Raw genomic sequence first — 20,312 nt, 5'->3', positions numbered from 1 at the left:
CATATCCAGGTGTTAGAATGGCCAAGTCAAAGTCCAGACCTGAATCCAATCGAGAATCTGTGGAAAGAACTGAAAACTGCTGTTCACAAATGCTCTCCATCCAACCTCACTGAGCTCGAGCTGTTTTGCAAGGAGGAATGGGAAAAAATGTCCTCTCGATGTGCAAAACTGATAGAGACATACCCCAAGCGACTTACAGCTGTAATCGCAGCAAAAGGTGGCGCTACAAAGTATTAACTTAAGGGGGCTGAATAATTTTGCACGCCCAATTTTTCAGTTTTTGATTTGTTAAAAAAGTTTGAAATATCCAATAAATGTCGTTCCACTTCATGATTGTGTCCCACTTGTTGTTGATTCTTCACAAAAAAATACAGTTTTATGTCTTTATGTTTGAAGCCTGAAATGTGGCAAAAGGTCGCAAAGTTCAAGGGGGCCGAATACTTTCGCAAGGCACTGTATGTTGAAGAGTGTGGGGCTTAAACTGCATCCCTGTCTCAGCACACAACCCTGTGAAAAGAATTGTGTTTTTTGCCAATTTTAACCGCACACTTGTTGATTTTATAATGTTGAATGTTTTTCCCCCAACACCTCTTTCCAGCAATTTGTGTAGCCGACCCTCATGTCAAATTGAGTCAAAAACTTTTTTGAAATCAACAAAGCATGAGAAGACTTTGCCTTTGTTTGTTTTGTTTTGTTTGTTTGCCAATTAGGGTGTGCAGGGTGAATGCGTGGTCTGTTGTACGGTAACTTGGTAAAAAGCCAATTTGACATTTGCTCACTACATTGTTTTCACTGAGGAAATGTACGAGTCTGCTGTTAATGATAGTTCAGAGGATTTTCCCAAGGTTGCTGTTGACGCCTATCCCACAGCAGTTATTGAGGTCAAATTTGTCTCCACTTATGTGGATTGGGGTGACCGTTCCTCCAAATATTGGGGAGGATGAGGTTAAAGAGTTTACGTATAGCCAATTGGAATTTGTGGTCTGTATATTTTATCATTTCATTGAGGATACCATTAACACCACAAGTCTTTTTGGGTTGGAGGGTTTGTATTTTGTCCCGTAGTTCATTCAATGTAATTGGAGAATCCAAGTGGGTTCTGGTAGTCTGTAATAGTTGATTCTAAGATTTGTATTTGATCATGTATATGTTTTTGCTGTCTGTTCTTTTTTTATAGGTCCAAAAATATTACAGAAGTGGTTTACCCATACATCTCCATTTTGGATAGATAACTATTTGTGTTGTTGTTTGTTTAGACTTTTCCAATATTCCCAGAAGAGGTTAGATTCTATGGATTCTTCAATTACATTGAACTGATTTCTGACGTGCTATTCCTTATTTTTTCGTAGTGTATTTCTGTATTGTTTTTGTGATTCACCATAGTGAAGGCGTAGGCTTAGGTTTTCTGGGTCTCAGTTTTTGGTTGGATAGTTTTCTCAATTTCTTTCTTTTTGCATTCTTCATCAAACCATTTGTCGTTGTTGTTAAGTTTCTTCGGTTTTCTGTTTGAAATGTTTTGATTTGATAGGGAAGCTGAGAGGTCAAATATACTGTTTAGGTTTTCTACTGCGAAGTTTACACCTTCATTATTACAGTGAAACATTTCGTCTAGGAAGTTGTCTAAAGGGGTTTGAATTTGTTGTAGCCTAATTGTTTTTTGGTAGATTTCCACACTACTTTCCTTCCATCTATAGCTTTTCTTAATATTATTCAGTTCCTTTGGCTTTGATGCCTCATGATTGAGTATTGCTCTGTTCAAGTAGACTGTGATTTTGCTGTGATCTGATAGGGGTGTCAGTGGGCTGACTGTAAACGCTCTGAGAGACTCTGGGTTGAGGTCAGTGATAAAGTAGTCTACAGTACTACTGCCAAGAGATGAGCTATAGGTGTACCATAGAAGTCCCCTCAAAGCCTACCATTGACTATGTACATACCCAGCATTCGACAGAGCTGCAGGAGTTGTGTCTAGGGGAGCATATGGGGGAGGGAATGCTTTCACCTCCAGGTAGTTGTTTGTCCCCCTGTGTCCTGAAGGTGTCAGGTTCTTGTCCAGTTCTCGCATTTAGGTCGCCACAGACTAGTACATGTCCCTTGGCCTGGAAATGATTGATTTCCCCCTCCAGGATGGAGAAGCTGTCTTCATTAAAGTATGGGGATTCTAGTGGGCGGATATAGGTAGCACACAGGAGGAATTTTTTCTCTGTTGAGAATTTCCTTTTGAATTTCCAGCCGAATGTAAAATGTTCCTGTTTTGATTAATTTAATGGAGTGAGTTAGGTCTGCTCTATACCAAATTAGCATACCCCCTGAGTTCCTTCCCAACTACAACACCTCGTAGTTTTGTGGATGGGACTACCAGCTCTCTTTAACCTAGAGGGCAACCAGTGGGTCCATCTCCATAGGTCTGGTCTGATGTGGCCTAAATGGGGTGTGGGCATGGTTGACTTGGAGGGGTGTAGATTGGTTGGGTTGTGGATGTGTCTGGTCGTGCTGTGGTCTGGATGTAGGTCCTCTCGGCGTGGTCCTCCATGTGAAGGTCCGGGGGGGGGGTGGGTGGGTCCCGCAGGTCTGCGAGAGTGTCTCGCTGGTCTGGGCGGGGTGTCTATTGATCTGTAGCTCCTGTGTCAGGGGCTGGGGTTGAGGGTGAGTTCCTTTTGGTTCCAGACGAAGGTGGGCACTGCTGCCTTGTATAGGTGGACCTGGTCGTAAAGGCTGTCCAGGGTGAAGTGGTGGGCCAGATAGACATTTGGTTTTGTCTTTCTCTCTCTTGCTCTCTCTCTCTCTCTCTCTCTCTCTCTCTCTCTCTCTCTCTCTCTCTCTCTCTCTCTCTCTCTCTCTCTCTCTCTCTCGCTCTCTCTCTCTCGCTCCCTCTCCCTCTCGCTCTCTCTCTCTCTCGCTCCCTCTCTCTCTCTTGCTCCCTCTCTCTCTCTTGCTCTCTCTCTCTTGCTCTCTCTCTCTTGCTTTCTCTCTCTCTTGCTCTCTCTTGCTCTCTCTTGCTCTCTCTTGCTCTCTCTTGCTCTCTCTCTCTCTTGCTCGCTCTCTCTTGCTCGCTCTCTCTTGCTCTCTCTCTCTCTTGCTCTCTCCCTCTCTCTCTTGCTCTCTCCCTCTCTCTCTTGCTCTCTCTCTCTCTCTCTTGCTCTCTCTCTCTCTTGCTCTCTCTCTCTCTCTCTTGCTCTCCTCTTGCTCTCTCTCTCTCTCTCTCAGTTGAAGGGGCTTTATTGGCATGGCATGTTGGCATATGTTTACATTGCCACGGCAAGTGAGATAGATAATAAACAATACACAATTAACAGTAAACATTACACTCACAAAAGTTCCAAAAGAATAAAGACATTTCAAATGTCATATGTCTATATACAGTGTTGTAACAATGTGCAAATGGTTAAAGTGTCTCTCTCTCTCTCTCTTCCACTCCTCTCTCTCTCTTTTTCTCTTCCCTGGAAGTGAGTATTTTAATAATAATAGTTTGGGGAATTGCTATCACAGGGCTGGTTTGGCATGAAAGTGAAACTTCAGCTCAACAGAGTAGCTAAAGTTCCTTTCTCCTCTTATACCCCCTCATTTCCTTCACCTTAATCCCTACTTCCTGTGCCCCCACCCCTCCCTCCTTCTCTCTTCACTATACCATTTCTGGGAAACTTGGACAAGCAAGAAAGGCATGAATGGATGAAACGGTATACACTGAATGTACAAAAAATTAGGAATACCTTCCTAATATGGAGTTGCAGCCCTATTTGCTTTCACAACAGCCACAATTAGTCGGTGCATGGACTCTACAAGGTGTCAAAAGTGTTCCACAGGGATGCTGGTCCATGTTGACTCCAATGATTCCCACAGTTGTGTCAAGTTGGCTGAATGTACTTTGGGTGGTGAACCATTCTTGATACACATTGGAAACTATTGAGCATGAAAAACCCAGCAGCGTTGCAGTTCTTGACACACTCAAACTGGTACGCCTGGCACAAAGTACCATACCCCGTTCAAAGGCACTTATATATTTTGTCTTGCCCATTCATAATCCATGTCTCAAGCCTTAAAAATCCTTCTTTAACCTGTCTTCTCCCCTTCATACACTGATCGAAGTGGATTTAACAAGTGTCATCAATAAGTGATCATAGCTTTCGCCTGGATTCACCTGGTCAGTCTATCATGGATAGAGCAGGTGTTCCTAATGTTTTGTTCACTCAGTGTACATCCGTATTCCCTAGCCTTGCATCCACTGCTTGCTTTCTGTCTGTCTCGCACTACTTCTCTCTCTCTCTAGTGTGTTCCTCTTTACCTTACTTGCTTTTTCACGACCAAGTCCCAAGTCCACGTGCAAACAAAACACAATTCAAATTCAACATGAAAATATTTGTCAACAGCTGCAATGTCTAGACACTTTTTTTTCTTCTCGGAAACGGCCGAGCTCATTTCTTGTGTGCATCGGATGCAAATCGGGCAGCAAAAGCGAGATATCCATGACCGGGCTGAGAGGGAAACCGAGAGACGGAGAGACGCTGTTTAGATGAGGATGCAAATTGGTTCGGAGCAGAAGGGAGTGAGGGATGGATGTAGAGAAGGATGGAGGGATGGAGATGGATGGATAGAGGTAGAGAGAGTGAGGGATGTAGAAAAGAACGGAGGGAAAGAGGTAGAGATGGAGGGATGGCTGGATGAAGGGATAGAGGGAGCAAAGTTTAGGATCAAGGGAAATGGAGGGGTGGCGGGATGGAGAGATCAGGCTGGGTCAGGTGACATGCTGACCTCTGGCGGGAGCCTTGGCTGGACTGGGCCGGGTGGATTTGCATTGATGGATCTTCTTTCCATGGGGCTGTCATGTATCAGTGCTCAGGCACATCACGCCCCAGTCATTAATCAAATCATGGCCCCATCTCGCTCCCTCGCTAGGCTAGCGATCTCTCTGCCAGACACTCCTTCTCCTCTCTCTCCCCCTCAGACAAGCAGACATCCAAGATGTGTTTTAGATATCGTCTTCTGTCTGTGCATGGTTTTCGCCACTTTTCCCTGTCCTCTCCTCACTGACTGGCCTCTGATGAGTTGGGCCCCTTGGAATAACGGAGGGGGTGTATCGGTCCACTCAACAGCCCAATAGCCACGATAGCTCCACCAAAGTCAACTACACCTGTTCCTCTTTGGGTTTTCAAGGGTGAGGGGGTTAATGTGGTGCATGCAGACACTGAGAGAAAGATTGAGATGGGGAGAGAGACTGAGAGAAAAGAAAAAGAGAGACTGAGAGAGAGCGGCGGTTTGAAGTGTCCTGTTGGAAGGATGCTAAATTCATTAAGATTTTTTATTCCTCCTGTCCTACGTTTAGGCCAGCTGTAGCACCATTATGGTTTTACAGGCTGCTTCCTGTTCAAATTCCTCCTTTTTCTCCTGCTCTTCCACACAAAAGGTGGCTGCGTTGGGGGTGTAGTGCTTTTGAAATGTGAAGGGCCCTCGAGAGCCCAGGGCAACTGTCTCTCTCTCTCTCTGTCGGGTTGGAGAGATGGAGAGGCTTAGAGGCCAAGTGGGAAGGAGGGCTGCATTCCAAATGGCACCTTTTTCCCTACATAGTGCGCTACTTTTGACCAGAGCCCTTTAAGCCCTGGTCAAAAGTAGTGCACTATATAGGGAATTGGGCTCCATTTGGGATACAAACAAAGTTTGTATAACGTCCTCCTCTCTGAAGGCCCTGCTGTTTTGTTGGGCCTCCACATCTAAATGGTCTCTTTTTGGATTAACACAAAGACATTATTTGGCCGCACTAATGAAACACAGAAAAACACTTTAATGATCTAAACCCCCTCCTCCCCCGCATCTTCCTCCCCCTGTTCCCCCCTTCATCCTCCTCTCCTCATCACTGCTTTGATTCCAATAATCATCACAACCCTCTCCTTCTTCATTGTGTTGTTTTTGTAGCATGTTTTCTTTTGTCTCTTTGTCCCTGGGTTCCCCCCTTTTAAACTCGATGGCTTTCGCCTTTCAAATGCGACAATGGAGAAAGGAAAACATTCAGAGAAAGATCATTGAGTTTTGGTCCTGAAGGTTATGCTGTTTTTCTGCGAGAGTACTTAAACTTGAATCTTTGTAAGGACACATATTGTATTGTAAAATACATCATAGTACATTCTCGGTTGAAGTGTATTGTGTCGTGATGGAGAGTAGGGCTTATGTAGAAATTGGTAAATCCTGTTGCCATGTTGTCTTTAATGAATGAGTTATTTATATTGAACAGGTTCATGTGATTTAGGAATTATATGGAACTAATGTTGAGGGCTGTGATCAGGTCAACCATCATGCGAGGACTTTACCGTTCTTCTCAGGTGACCTGCATTTTTAATAAAGCTCTTCATATTATATTCACTGTACAATTTCAAAGGGATATATTCCATAGATCATGAGATAGTGTCTCATCAAATAGTTCTAACTTGCTGAAACCAGGTGTGATGTGGTGGACATAAGAACCTGCCATTGGTTTTCACTGTAAAAACGTCTCGTAATATTTAACGTACACGCAATAGATGTTGAACTCCTAGAAGTGACCTGACTGTTTTACATGCATAGGAATGAATGGATTCTACATTACTGCTTTGGTATTTACAATTAGTGCTTAAATGTAATGTATTTGCACAGTTTGAGAAAGGGGAACATTCTCTAAGTCTACTAAGCCTGCAGTGAGCAAACATCTTTGTGTGTGTGAGTGCGTGTTTGTGTGTTCATGCCATACTCAAACATCATGCACCTCTCTGATGTAGCTCTTTAAGGCCATTCGATGTGGTGCCCTTTGACATGGCCTGATTGTGTTTAGCTTGGGCTCCACTCAGATGAGAGAGGCGTGTGTGTGTGTGTGCGACTCCTGTTGATTAGGTCTGATTAACTGACTGCTGGGTACTAGTGGCTCTGAGGCGCCGCATCTTGAGCTGGTTACCTCCAATCAGGGCCACGGCTCCTCCAAGGCCTTGGACCCCAGGTATGCGTGTGTTCATATGTTGATGAAACATAGGACTACATGAACTGTTGCATTGTTACTGTTGGACTTGGACTATAAAATAGACTGACTTTTATTAAATATGTTCTCTCTCTCTCTGTGCAGCTAAACTCACCAGCCAGGAGTCGTACAACAACTTCACCAACAACAACATGGGTAACCCTCGTCTGTCCCCTCTGCCCAGCCTCACCATAGTGCTGCCCCTGGCACAGATCAAGCAGCCCATGACCCTGGGCACCATGACCAAGCGCTCCGGGTGAGTCTTCCTGCCCTGTATCCTGCCATGTGTTGTTGTCACACTCTGTCCGTCACACTCTGTCCGTCACACTCTGTCCATCACACTCTGTCCATCACATTTTGTCCATCACACTCTGTCCATCTAGCTATTCACTAGTATCAACCTGAAGTAGCCTTTACAACTCAGCCTGTCCTCCTTTGGTCACAGCCAAAGCCATTGATCATGTTGAGTTTTTTGTTTTTGATCTATATCTGTTATGAACCCATTGGATTTGCAAGAAACATCCACATGATATTATATCCAGCCTGGTTTGGAATCTGTTGCCAGTCTGTCTCTATGTACAGCTACACTACAGTAAAGCTACATGTCTCTATGGAAACATTTACCAGTGAGTCTCTCTATCAGGCAGTATCTGTGCGTGTCAGTGTGTCCTCTCCCTCTCCTCTCTCTTGGTCAGTCACGCTATGACTAAGTCTGTAGTTTTAAGAGGCGGTGAGTCAGAGGAGAGAGACTGCACCTTGTGAACTTCATTTACATACAGGTGGCATCACAATTATGGCTGGATTTTAATATTTTCATTTAAATGTCATTTTCCTGTCATGTTTGAATGGGACATGTTGTGATGATGGAAGCAGCAGGCTACTGGGGTTTCTTCCCAATGATATTAGATCACTTCAGTTCTGTATAAAGACACTAGACATCTGAGACCGGTGGTTAGAAACACACCATCATTAGTTTGATTCATCTGCACGATTATTACAAGGGATTTGTTTTATGGTGAAAGGAAACGCTTTTTTTTGCATAATGCCCTACTTAGCAAAACACAGTAGGTAGAGAGGAGAGATTTAAGAGTATAACTGGCAGGTCATCCTTCTGGAGGAAACTCCTAAACTGGCTAGTTGATTATTACTTCTTTTTTTTACAGATCGGCTGCTTTTGTCTGTCTGTCTGCCTGTCTGCCTGTCTGTCTGTGTCTGCCAGCCAGCCAGCCAGCCAGCCAGTTTGCCAGTATCCTTTCACTCTCAAATAGACAATCACAGCCTTCTCACCAGGTCTCCTCTCTACTGTATTAATGAATTCAAGTCAAAACAATAGGACTGTATTAGTTGCCACAGCAAAGTCACAATGAAATAAAGCTCCTGTCCTACTCAAGTCAGACATGTACATTAAAGATAACTCCCATCTTTCCATTCGCCTGTCCGCTTCAGGAGAGAAGGTGTCAGGGCGGGCTAATGAAGCTAGACATGCAGCTGTGCATCTCTCTGCTGCCCTGCACACACACACACACACTCACACTCACACTCACACTCACACATACACACACACACACACATACACACACACATAGGCGGCAGGTTGGGCCCATGAAGTGTGGGGTGATATCAAGTGTGTTCACGGAGACGTGCACAGGAGTATCTAGGCACCATCTGTGTGTGTGTGTGTATGTGTGTGTGTGTGTGTGTGTGTGTGTGTGTGTGTGTGTGCGCAAATGGGCCATCCGTAGCTGTATTTACACCTGTGTGAGCAGATACCCGTTGGCAGAGTGGGAGAGGAACACACCAGGTGGTTAACCTACATTCTCTCATGGCCCGTCTGTCTGCAGCCTACTCTAGTGAATTTCAAACACACACACACTCCATTGCACCAGTCTGAAGGTATCCTCCCGTCCTATTCCAACTTCCTTTATGATCTCCTATGGAACTGGACTAGCCGTTGCTATTAGAGAAAGATTGATATGGATTTCTTTTGGGCCGATACTGTAGGCTGATAGCCAATATTCAATATCATAACATTTGAAGATTTTGATGACAGAATATCCCAGAGATAGCCATGTATGCATCAATTTTCAAATCAAACAATACATTTGACTTAGATTGATAAAAACTAACTACATAACGGTAAAACCTTTATTTGAATGGTCTTGATAATCTGGGTAAATCAAGATGGCATAGGTCTACTCACAATACAGGTCAATGCATATTCAATAGGACTGTCTGCATGCATTGAGTTATTGAGCTTGTTTTGGTTGATCAAAACAAACTCAATAATGCTACAGTTGACATATGAGACTTATATTAGCCTACTGATCAACAACATGTGTATAGAAGCATCACTCCAGCATGTCATGCCTATATAGAAGGACATCATATAGGCACATTTATTAGTTTGAGAATGTGAAGAAAATCTATTCATTGTAAATGTGTCCAACCTAATGATTTGTGATCACAGAGGCTTATGAAAGTAGGATTTTTTTGTAATTTTCCATGATAGGGAAAAAATATTTTATCTTCAGATGTCAGGACGCATCTCTAAAACATTTTAGAACACTTCTTTCTTTCCCTATTACAACAATCATCTAATCCGACTAACAATTGTCAATTTACAGATATGATTGCGTCGGTCAGATCAGCGCCATGAAATAGCTAACGTTACTTCGCAAGTCAGATGGCTCGTTCCCGAAAAATGATAACCAGCTAACGTTAGCTAGCTACATTGACTATTGGCTCCTATCTGATATCTTAGCACCATGTCTATCTAGCCAGCTAGCTAGCATAGTAGCTAATATTTGTAGCTAGCTAACAGCACAAATGAAAGGGTTAGTTATCATAATCTTTGCTAACAAGTCACATAGCTAGCTAGCTTGCTTATTGCATGTATGTCCGGGCACATCGACACAAGCCTTGTTATTAGTGAATTAAGTAAACTAATATTTGTAACAGGAGTTTTGATTTTGGTCAATGTGTCAGTTCATCCATTTCTCAATAATGCACCTTTCTGTTGGTAAATGAGCTAGCTTGCTGCTGCTTCAGATTTTCCCAGCTAGACCTTCCTCTGCGTTGTCCAGTGCTCGTGGCTCAGGCAGTGAGTGGCTGCTGGAATAGCAGCAGTTTTGCTATGTAGCGGGACTATCGGCACAGCCGATAGAGAAGGGCCAATAGCCGATAGACTAGAAAAGGCCAATATCGGCTCCAATATATCGGTTTAATTGCTAACAGGCCAGAATTGGAGCTGAAGACTTTCAACAGTTTGCTTCTCTCAGAACAAGCAATTAGGAGAAAGGGAGATTAAAGAACCCCCCCCCTTTTCAGAGTTGTTCCAGTTGTCTCTGTGTTTGGAGAGAGGGGATGAGATGTATCCCTGTGATGCACAGTATCCTGCCCCGATAACCTCCACCAGACGAGGGCAGAGTTCCAGGGTAAGGGAGCAGACAGAGCTGGAGCCAAGGCTCTGGGACACCTCAAAGTCACTACAGAGATGTGGGCTCTCTCCTCCCCAAAGGGTACAACAGACATGGGTTCAAATTGCTGGAGAGCCAGATGGGCAGGGTACTTTTGAACCCAGGTCTTTAGTACAGTGAGAATGGTGGAGGAGGTGACCCCCCACATGACCTCTGGTTTCCTGTCAGCCATATTTGGCAGAAGTCTGAGACGGAGAGACAGAGAGTGTAAGAGAGAGAGAGAGAGAAATGAGCACTGTCATTTGAGGCCTTAGAGAGCTTTTTAACTTTTTAGTGTTTGCATTGCTTCAATCCTGGATTGTATTGCTAGCAAAGTATACTCAGAAACGCACTCAGAGAGACACGTGTTTGAAATGAAACGGCAATGAATTAGAGATGGAGATGAAAAGGAAAACAAGGGAATCTGACCTGGAGTAAATCCCACTGATGGGTATTCTCCGCTAATGCAGACAGAGATGGAGAGAGCGAGGGAGATGGAGAGAGCGAGGGAGACAGAGAGTGGGCCCTCCTGACCTTCCACAGATGGGCAGAACAGATTACTATAATACTTTTGTACAGTATGAGCATCTAGCCGCCTGCCAACCCATTGTCTCATAGAGCGCTAATGAGAAAAGCACTGAGAGGAGATGGGCTTTAAGAGCCTAAAAGCAGCTAGCGAGCCCTGTAGCGCCAGGCCTCCAGCACACACAGCACTGCGTATGGAACGTGTCACATACTAAACCGTTTGCACAAATCACCCTCTCCTCCCTTTAATGGCCCTGGCGGAGCAGCATTAAGGCCCATGGGTTAAGAGTTGAACGTGTGAACGATTACTCCATGGGAGTGGGGTCGTCAACCTCCCAGGTCCATTTATCACTCTCCCCTCATCCCCTCTTCTTCCCTTTCAACCATCCGCCTGCTTTTCTTGGTGTTTCTGTGTGTTCTCAACAGAGTTGTAATGTGAGCATTAGATAGTACGCTTGGAGACAAACTTTTTATATACTGTAAGTTGGGCCTTTACAGTGTTTTCCATTAGCGCGGCCGGTTATAGACTCATTTTCAGCCAGCTATATATTATATTAGACCGTCTTATACTAGACCGTCTAGCCCTACCTGCTAGAATGAATGATATGCATCTCTTCTAAATCTATTAATATGATAGGCGCCTGTCAGTCACAAAGCGAGCGATGACAGGGAGACGCAGCAGAGATGAATCTGTCCAAAATAAGCCCAGTGTGTTTCTATGTGCATATTTTGGACCGAAGATTGTCGTGTGCCTTCCTGCCTTTGGGACAATGTTAGGGCGGAGACCTGAGCATCTCGTCATTATATACAGATCTCTGGTTGCAGTCAAATGTATTTACATGGAGGTGTGGGAGGGTATAAGGTCTTACATTGAGAGTATGAATAGGGTCTTACATTGAGAGTATCTTCAGCATGATGCCAATAGAAAATAATAGCAATCTGTATTTTCAAAAGCGTGCGAGTTTCATGTTCATATTTCACAACCTCCACGGTCTTTTGGACTTACCTACACGCGATTTAGCAAAATAGTAGGCGTACACTTGATTTAGGCTACATGCTAAATGTTTCTGCTCTGTGATAGATGAGCAAACGAATAGATGATGAGCAGCACTCACCTCAACTTAGCTAACATTTCCACAGCCTAAGTGTAGCCTAACCAATATCCAAACGGAGTCCTCAAGCTTGTCTAAAAGCAGCACAACACACTGCTGAAATAGTTGAACAAGCTAATGAAGCTATTGCTTCAAATGTAGATTTAACAATTGGATGACTTTTTGGGAGTTTCAATCAGCACTAAGAAACAATGTGATGCCTTCAACTACATTAACCTACTTTATTCCAATATTTTTGTGTTTCAGTGCTTTTTATTCCCACAGTAATTCTTTATGTATCCATCTAGTTGTCGTTAAGAAAACCGTGCGAAGGGTTATGCAAAGAGATGGGTGAAGTGACATGCCTCGCAAAGTTTGGAATTGCCAGGAAGATGGTAACAGGCTGGTAGTAACAGCCGCTGCCTAGCAACCATCAAGAGCTTAAAAGCGTGGTGCATGCCAGTGCTGCCTCAGCAATACGGCTACGTTTCATACTAAGCTGTAGGCAGAACTTTACAGAAATCATGACTATGTCGATTTGCAGAAATAAAAGTTTAGGCTTTGATACCGGCAACACCTTTCAGATATAAATAAAAGGTGGAAAAAGTTGGCTGAATGCTAAAGTTGGCATGACAACGTCTTAGTATGAAAGTTGTATATGAAAGTCGTCCTGATCATATACTGTAGACCTAGACAATATCCAGAACAACTAGCAATACTCTGGGTTCATACATTTTCAGTCATTCAAATTGTAAATTCATGTCTTTCTACACAATACCACAACAAATTCTTCCGATCTGGGAGGTAAGGTCTTCAATAATTTCATTGTGTATTTCAGATGGAATCAGTGCATTAGAATGTACCAGAGCACACCAAAATATACTTTCCTCAGCCAGATATTTCAAACACCTCGGAGGGTGCCTGGCTGGCTATTTTTTCTATTTGTCTAGCTACTCTATGTACAGTTGATGTCGGAAGTTTACATACACCTTAGCCAAATACATTTAAACTCCGTTTTTCACATTTCCTGACATTTATTCTTAGTAAAAATTCCCTGTCTTAGGTCACTTTATTTGAAGAATGTGAAATGTCAGAATAATAGTAGAGAGAATGATTTATTTCAGCTTTTATTTCTTTCATCACATTCCCAGTGGGTCAGAAGTTTACATACACTCAATTAGTATTTGGTAGCAGTGCCTTGAAATTGTTTAACTTTGGTCAAACATTTCGGGTAGCCTTCCACAAGCTTCCCACAATAAGTTGGGTGAATTTTGGCCATTCCTCCTGACAGAGCTGGTGAAACTGAGTCAGGTTTGTAGGCCTCCTTGCTCGCACATGCTTTTTCAATTCTGCCCACAAATTTTCTATAGGATTGAGGTCAGGGCTTTGTGATGGCCACTCCAATACCTTGACTTTGTTGTCCTTAAGCCATTTTGCCACAACTAGTATGACCAAGCCTTAACATCCTGACTGATGTCTTGAGATGTTCCTTCAATATATCCACACAATTTTCCATCCTCATGATGGCATCTATTTTGTGAAGTGCACCAGTCCCTCCTGCAGCAAAGCACCCCCACAACATGATGCTGCCACCCCTGTGCTACACGGTTGGGATGGTGTTCTTCGATGGTCATTAAGGATAACGATGGTCATTAAGGCCAAACAGTTCTTTTTGTTTCATCAGACCAGAGGACATTTCTCCAAAAAGTACGATCTTTGTTCCCATGTGCAGTTGCAAACCGTAGTCTGGCTTTTTTTATGGCGGTTTTAGAGCAGTGGCTTCTTCCTTGCTGAACTGCCTTTCAGGTTAGCTCAATATTGGACTCGTTTTACTGTGGATTTTGATACTTTTTTACCTGTTTCCTCCAGCATCTTCACAAGGTCCTTTGCTGTTGTTCTGGGATTGATTTGCATTTTTCGCACCAAAGTACGTTCATCTCTAGGAGACGGAACACGTCTCATTCCTGAGCGGTATGACGGCTGCGTGGTCCCATTGTGTTTGTACTTGGGTACTATTGTTTGTACAGATGAACGTGGTACCTTCAGGCGTTTAGAAATGGCTTCCAAGGATGAACCAGATTTGTGGAGGTCTACAATTTTTTTTCTGAGGTCTTGGCTGATTTCTTTTGATTTTCCCATGATGTCAAGCAAAGAGACACTGAGTTTGAAGGTAGGCCTTGAAATACATCCACAGGTACACCTCCAATTGACTCAAATGATGACAGTTTGCCTATCAGAAGCTTCTAAAGCCATGACATCATTTTCTGGAATTTTCCAAGCTGTTTAAAGGCACAGTCAACTTAGTGTTTGTAATCTTCTGACCCACTGGAATTGTGATACCGTGAATTATAGGTGAAATAATCTGTCTGTAAACAATTGTTGGAAAAATTACTTGTGTCATGCACAAAGTAGATATCCTAACCGACTTGCCAAAACTATAGTTTTTTAACAAGAAATTTGTGGAGTGGATGAAAAACGAGTTTTAATGACTCCAACCTGTGTATGTGTGTATGTGTATGTAAACTTCCGACTTCAACTGTACTTGTGGAAGGCACTACCTATACTGTATATCAAATGTAATTTGTGTTGTAATCTTTTGTATCATATTGTTAGTGTGTTTGGAAACTATTTGCCTAGTTTTATCAGTTTATTGAAAGAATTTAGCATGTCAGAAACAGACAACCTATCGACATCACTTATTACCATAACCATCTGGAACAGACTGCCTGCATGACTTTAACTAAGTTATATTTTCTCTATTGACCAGCAGTGTCCCTTTCCAAACTGAACTGTAAGAAATAAGAAACAGCACAACATGCGTTATGTGAACCCAAGATCCAGTACAGGCTTGTTGCATTGAGACCTGAAACACTACTTATCCGTATCCTATCAGCCACCATCCATTTACCCAGCAGGAGGCTAGCAGGATGCCAGGGGTTAAGTGCCTCACAGGGGGGATAAAGTACACCAGCGATGCCCGCCTCCCAGTGCCAGTGAACGCTCAATTGAGGCCAAGGCCCAATGGTAATGTTAAAATGTTGAACTGCCCCCCCCTGCCCATGCTGGTTGGCTAGCTTTCGGGTGTAATGAACCCATGCCCATACTGTTATGTTAGCTACTGGCTAATCCCTATCCATGCTGTTAGGCTAGCCACTAGCTATTGGATATCTGTGTAACCTCTGGCCCATGCTGTTTGGCTGCTGGCTAAATGTGTTCGAACAAGCATAACAGGAGTAGAGTTAGCATAGCCAAGACCCACTGGTCCTGTTAAAATGTTAAACTGACCCCCTGTCCTGTTGTTAGGCTTGCTACTATAGAACTCTGTGACCCCCTTCCACATGTTGTTTGTCTAGATATTGGTTAGTTGTGTGACCCCCCCCCCCCCCCCCCCCTGCTCATGCTGTTTGTCTAGCTACCAGCTAACCCTTTAACCATGTTGTTTGACTACTTGCTAAATTGTGTTTGAATAAACATAACAGGACCCCCGACTTCCATTACACTGCTCACCCCACGTCCAACCACTCAGATAAAGGTCTCTTCTTTAAGAGGACAACACTGATCTCCAGTGTGCGTTGGAGGTTATATAGACTCAACAGTAGTCTCCAGTGTGCATTGGAGGTTATATAGACTCAACAGTAGTCTCCAGTGTGCATTGGAGGTTAAATAGACTCAACAGTAGTCTCCAGTGTGCATTGGAGGTTATATAGACTCAACAGTAGTCTCCAGTGTGTATTGGAGGTTAAATAGACTCAACAGTAGTCTCCAGTGTGTATTGGAGGTTAAATAGACTCAACAGTAGTCTCCAGTGTGCATTGGAGGTTATATAGACTCAACAGTAGTCTCCAGTGTGCATTGGAGGTTAAATAGACTCAACAGTAGTCTCCAGTGTGCATTGGAGGTTAAATAGACTCAACAGTAGTCTCCAGTGTGCATTGGAGGTTAAATAGACTCAACAGTAGTCTCCAGTGTGCATTGGAGGTTATATAGACTCAACAGTAGTCTCCAGTGTGCATTGGAGGTTAAATAGACTCAACAGTAGTCTCCAGTGTGCATTGGAGGTTATATAGACTCAACAGTAGTCTCCAGTGTGCATTGGAGGTTATATAGACTCAACAGTAGTCTCCAGTGTGCATTGGAGGTTAAATAGACTCAACAGTAGTCTCCAGTGTGCATTGGAGGTTAAATAGGCTCAACAGTAGTCTCCAGTGTGCATTGGAGGTTAAATAGACTCAACAGTAGTCTCCAGTGTGCATTGGAGGTTAAATAGACTCAACAGTAGTCTCCAGTGTGCATTGGAGGTTAAATAGACTCAACAGTAGTCTCCAGTGTGCATTGGAGGTTAAATAGACTCAACAGTAGTCTCCAGTGTGCATTGGAGGTTAAATAGACTCAACAGTAGTCTCCAGTGTGCATTGGAGGTTAAATAGACTCAACAGTAGTCTCCAGTGTGCATTGGAGGTTAAATAGACTCAACAGTAGTCTCCAGTGTGCATTGGAGGTTAAATAGACTCAACAGTAGTCTCCAGTGTGCATTGGAGGTTAAATAGACTCAACAGTAGTCTCCAGTGTGCATTGGAGGTTATATAGACTCAACAGTAGTCTCCAGTGTGTATTGGAGGTTAAATAGACTCAACAGTAGTCTCCAGTGTGCATTGGAGGTTAAATAGACTCAACAGTAGTCTCCAGTGTGCATTGGAGGTTAAATAGACTCAACAGTAGTCTCCAGTGTGCATTGGAGGTTATATAGACTCAACAGTAGTCTCCAGTGTGCATTGGAGGTTAAATAGACTCAACAGTAGTCTCCAGCCTCCAAATCACTACCGAATTAATGTTCACTTTGTGTTATGTTTCTTTCTTTCTCTCCATCTAAGTAACCTCTCCTCATATCCGTGGACTAATACAGATAGTTGACTGCTTTGCTAGTCTACACACACACACACACACACAAACACACACACACAGTGTCGTGTTAGTCTGGAGAGATTCAGACGGATGCTTCGTCCCTCCATAGCAGATAAAATAAAAAAGTGCCGTGCTTTGATTGGCCAGGGGCCTTGGCTGTGTCCCAAATGGCACCCTATACCCTAAATAGTGCACTACTTTTTGACCAGGCTCCATAGAGCTCTGGTCAAAAGTAGTGCTCTACAATGGGAATAGGGTGTCATTTGGGAGTTTCTGTAGTACTGATGTGGTCTGCTGTGTTCAGGGACAGAGTTCAGCCTCATCTGGCCATTATTACTGTTGGGAAAAAGCTGTTTACTGTAAACTGTTTACAGGGGTCTGTCACTATCTCTGAACATGCAGGGTAAACACAGGAACACACTCCCACTCCTAATGGCTCGTAAACACTGGCCCGGGGAACACACACACTGACAGAGAGATACACACTCAAAAATAGACCATACACACCGTCACAAAGAACCGGACACACACTCGCCCACACCCTCAGAGGCTTGCAAACACACACAAATACTCACAAAGACAATGCACAAACACAAATATACACTCACCCCAAAAAAAAGTCACATGCAGACACATGATGTTATTTTCAAACACAGTAATAGTACGGCAGTATATCTAAGCCATAAACCACCCATGTTTAATTGGCATTAAACCTATAGTTGAAGACACTTCTTTGAGTCATAAAAGTGCATTACAATTACAACTGTGCACTCTTTTGACCAGAGGCCTGTGTGACCACTTGGAGACACCAGTTAGTCCTCTCACTCAAACACGTCATTGTTTAGTCTTATAATGCACTTACCCTACATTTACCAGGAATATTCTTATCATGTTACTACATTTTTAATATTTTGTTATCAACGATTGTGCCAAAAAGAAGAGTAAATGTAAAATGCAAATGAAATCAACTGTTTGGGTAGTCTTGTGTCAGGTGAACTGTTGTGTCCTCAACTTTGGTCTAATCATTTCCACTGTCTCTAAATGGTTTCCTTTCTATTGCTACCGTGCTTATGCATTTCAAATTTCTTCTGTAAGAATTGTTAAATGTAGCCCTATCCATATAGGCCGATTCCCACAAGTGTAAAGGGTTAATATTTTCAAAAATGTCAATGCCTTGTTCCAATGTATGTAAAAAGCATACCATGATTTATCATCAAAACTGTGTTTCTTTTTCATACACTCTTTCCTTCAAAGAAAGAACATAAAATAAGTTGATGGATAGCTAAATGGAAAAGCATGCTCGTACGCTCCGTCTGACAAACGTATAGTACAACACACACACACATACAGTACTCCCTCTGACAAACGTATAATACAACACACACACACACATACAGTACTCCCTCTGACAAACGTATAGTACAACACACACACACATGCAGTACTCCCTCTGACAAACGTATAGTACAACACACACACACACATACAGTACTCCCTCTGACAAACGTATAGTACAACACACACACACACATACAGTACTCCCTCTGACAAACGTATAGTACAACACACACACACATACAGTACTCGCTCTGACAAACGTATAGTACAACACACACACACACATACAGTACTCCCTCTGACAAACGTATAGTACAACACACACATACAGTACTCCCTCTGACAAACGTATAGTACAACACACACTGACACACACACACACATACAGTACTTCCTCTGACAAACGTATAGTACAACACACACACACACATACAGTACTCCCTCTGACAAACGTATAGTACAACACACACTGATACATACAGTACTCCCTCTGACAAACGTATAGTACAACACACACACACACATACAGTACTCCCTCTGACAAACGTATAGTACAACACACACACACACATACAGTACTCCCTCTGACAAACGTATAGTACAACACACACTGACACACACACACACACATACAGTACTCCCTCTGACAAACGTATAGTACAACACACACTGACACACACACACATACAGTACTTCCTCTGACAAACGTATAGTACAACACACACACACATACAGTACTTCCTCTGACAAACGTATAGTACAACACACACTGACACACACACACACACATACAGTACTCCCTCTGACAAACGTATAGTACAACACACACACACACATACAGTACTCCCCCTGACAAACGTATAGTACAACACACACACTGACACACACACACATACAGTACTTCCTCTGACAAACGTATAGTACAACACACACTGACACACACACACATACAGTACTTCCTCTGACAAACGTATAGTACAACACACACTGACACACACACATACAGTACTCCCTCTGACAAACGTATAGTACAACACACACTGACACACACACACACACATACAGTACTCCCTCTGACAAACGTATAGTACAACACACACTGACACACACACACATACAGTACTTCCTCTGACAAACGTATAGTACAACACACACTGACACACACACACATACAGTACTTCCTCTGACAAACGTATAGTACAACACACACACACACACATACAGTACTCCCTCTGACAAACGTATAGTACAACACACACACACACACACACACATACAGTACTTCCTCTGACAAACGTATAGTACAACACACACTGACACACACACACATACAGTACTTCCTCTGACAAACGTATAGTACAACACACACTGACACACACACACATACAGTACTTCCTCTGACAAACGTATAGTACAACACACACTGACACACACACACATACAGTACTTCCTCTGACAAACGTATAGTACAACACACACACACACACATACAGTACTCCCTCTGACAAACGTATAGTACAACACACACACACACACACACACATACAGTACTCCCTCTGACAAACGTATAGTACAACACACACTGACACACACACACACACATACAGTACTCCCTCTGACAAACGTATAGTACAACACACACTGACACACACACACATACAGTACTTCCTCTGACAAACGTATAGTACAACACACACACACATACAGTACTTCCTCTGACAAACGTATAGTACAACACACACACACACATACAGTACTCCCTCTGACAAACGTATAGTACAACACACACACACACATACAGTACTCCCTCTGACAAACGTATAGTACAACACACACACACACATACAGTACTCCCCCTGACAAACGTATAGTACAACACACACTGACACACACACACACACATACAGTACTCCCTCTGACAAACGTATAGTACAACACACACACTGACACACACACACATACAGTACTTCCTCTGACAAACGTATAGTACAACACACACTGACACACACACACATACAGTACTTCCTC

The 20,312-nt window shown here is 43.1% G+C and overlaps 1 protein-coding gene across 17 annotated transcripts in view; it reads left to right on the top strand.

Moving 5' to 3' along the window:
- Positions 1–20,312, top strand: part of LOC110507115 (BCAS3 microtubule associated cell migration factor) — a 361,308-nt gene that overhangs the window by 117,772 nt on the left and 223,224 nt on the right. For all 17 annotated transcript variants that reach the window (XM_090223475.1, XM_090223473.1, XM_036965506.2 and 14 more), the window contains one exon: positions 7,079–7,229. In XM_090223475.1, the coding sequence (XP_090079601.1) occupies positions 7,079–7,229 (151 nt within the window). The remainder of the gene's footprint in view (positions 1–7,078; positions 7,230–20,312) is intronic.

Source organism: Oncorhynchus mykiss, chromosome 27, assembly GCF_057628025.1.
Source record: "Oncorhynchus mykiss isolate SJ-2025 chromosome 27, ASM5762802v1, whole genome shotgun sequence".
NCBI classification, from domain to species: Eukaryota; Metazoa; Chordata; class Actinopteri; order Salmoniformes; family Salmonidae; genus Oncorhynchus; species Oncorhynchus mykiss.
The sequence above is the reverse complement of the archived record's forward strand: the minus strand, read 5'-3'. Positions and strand labels throughout refer to the sequence as shown.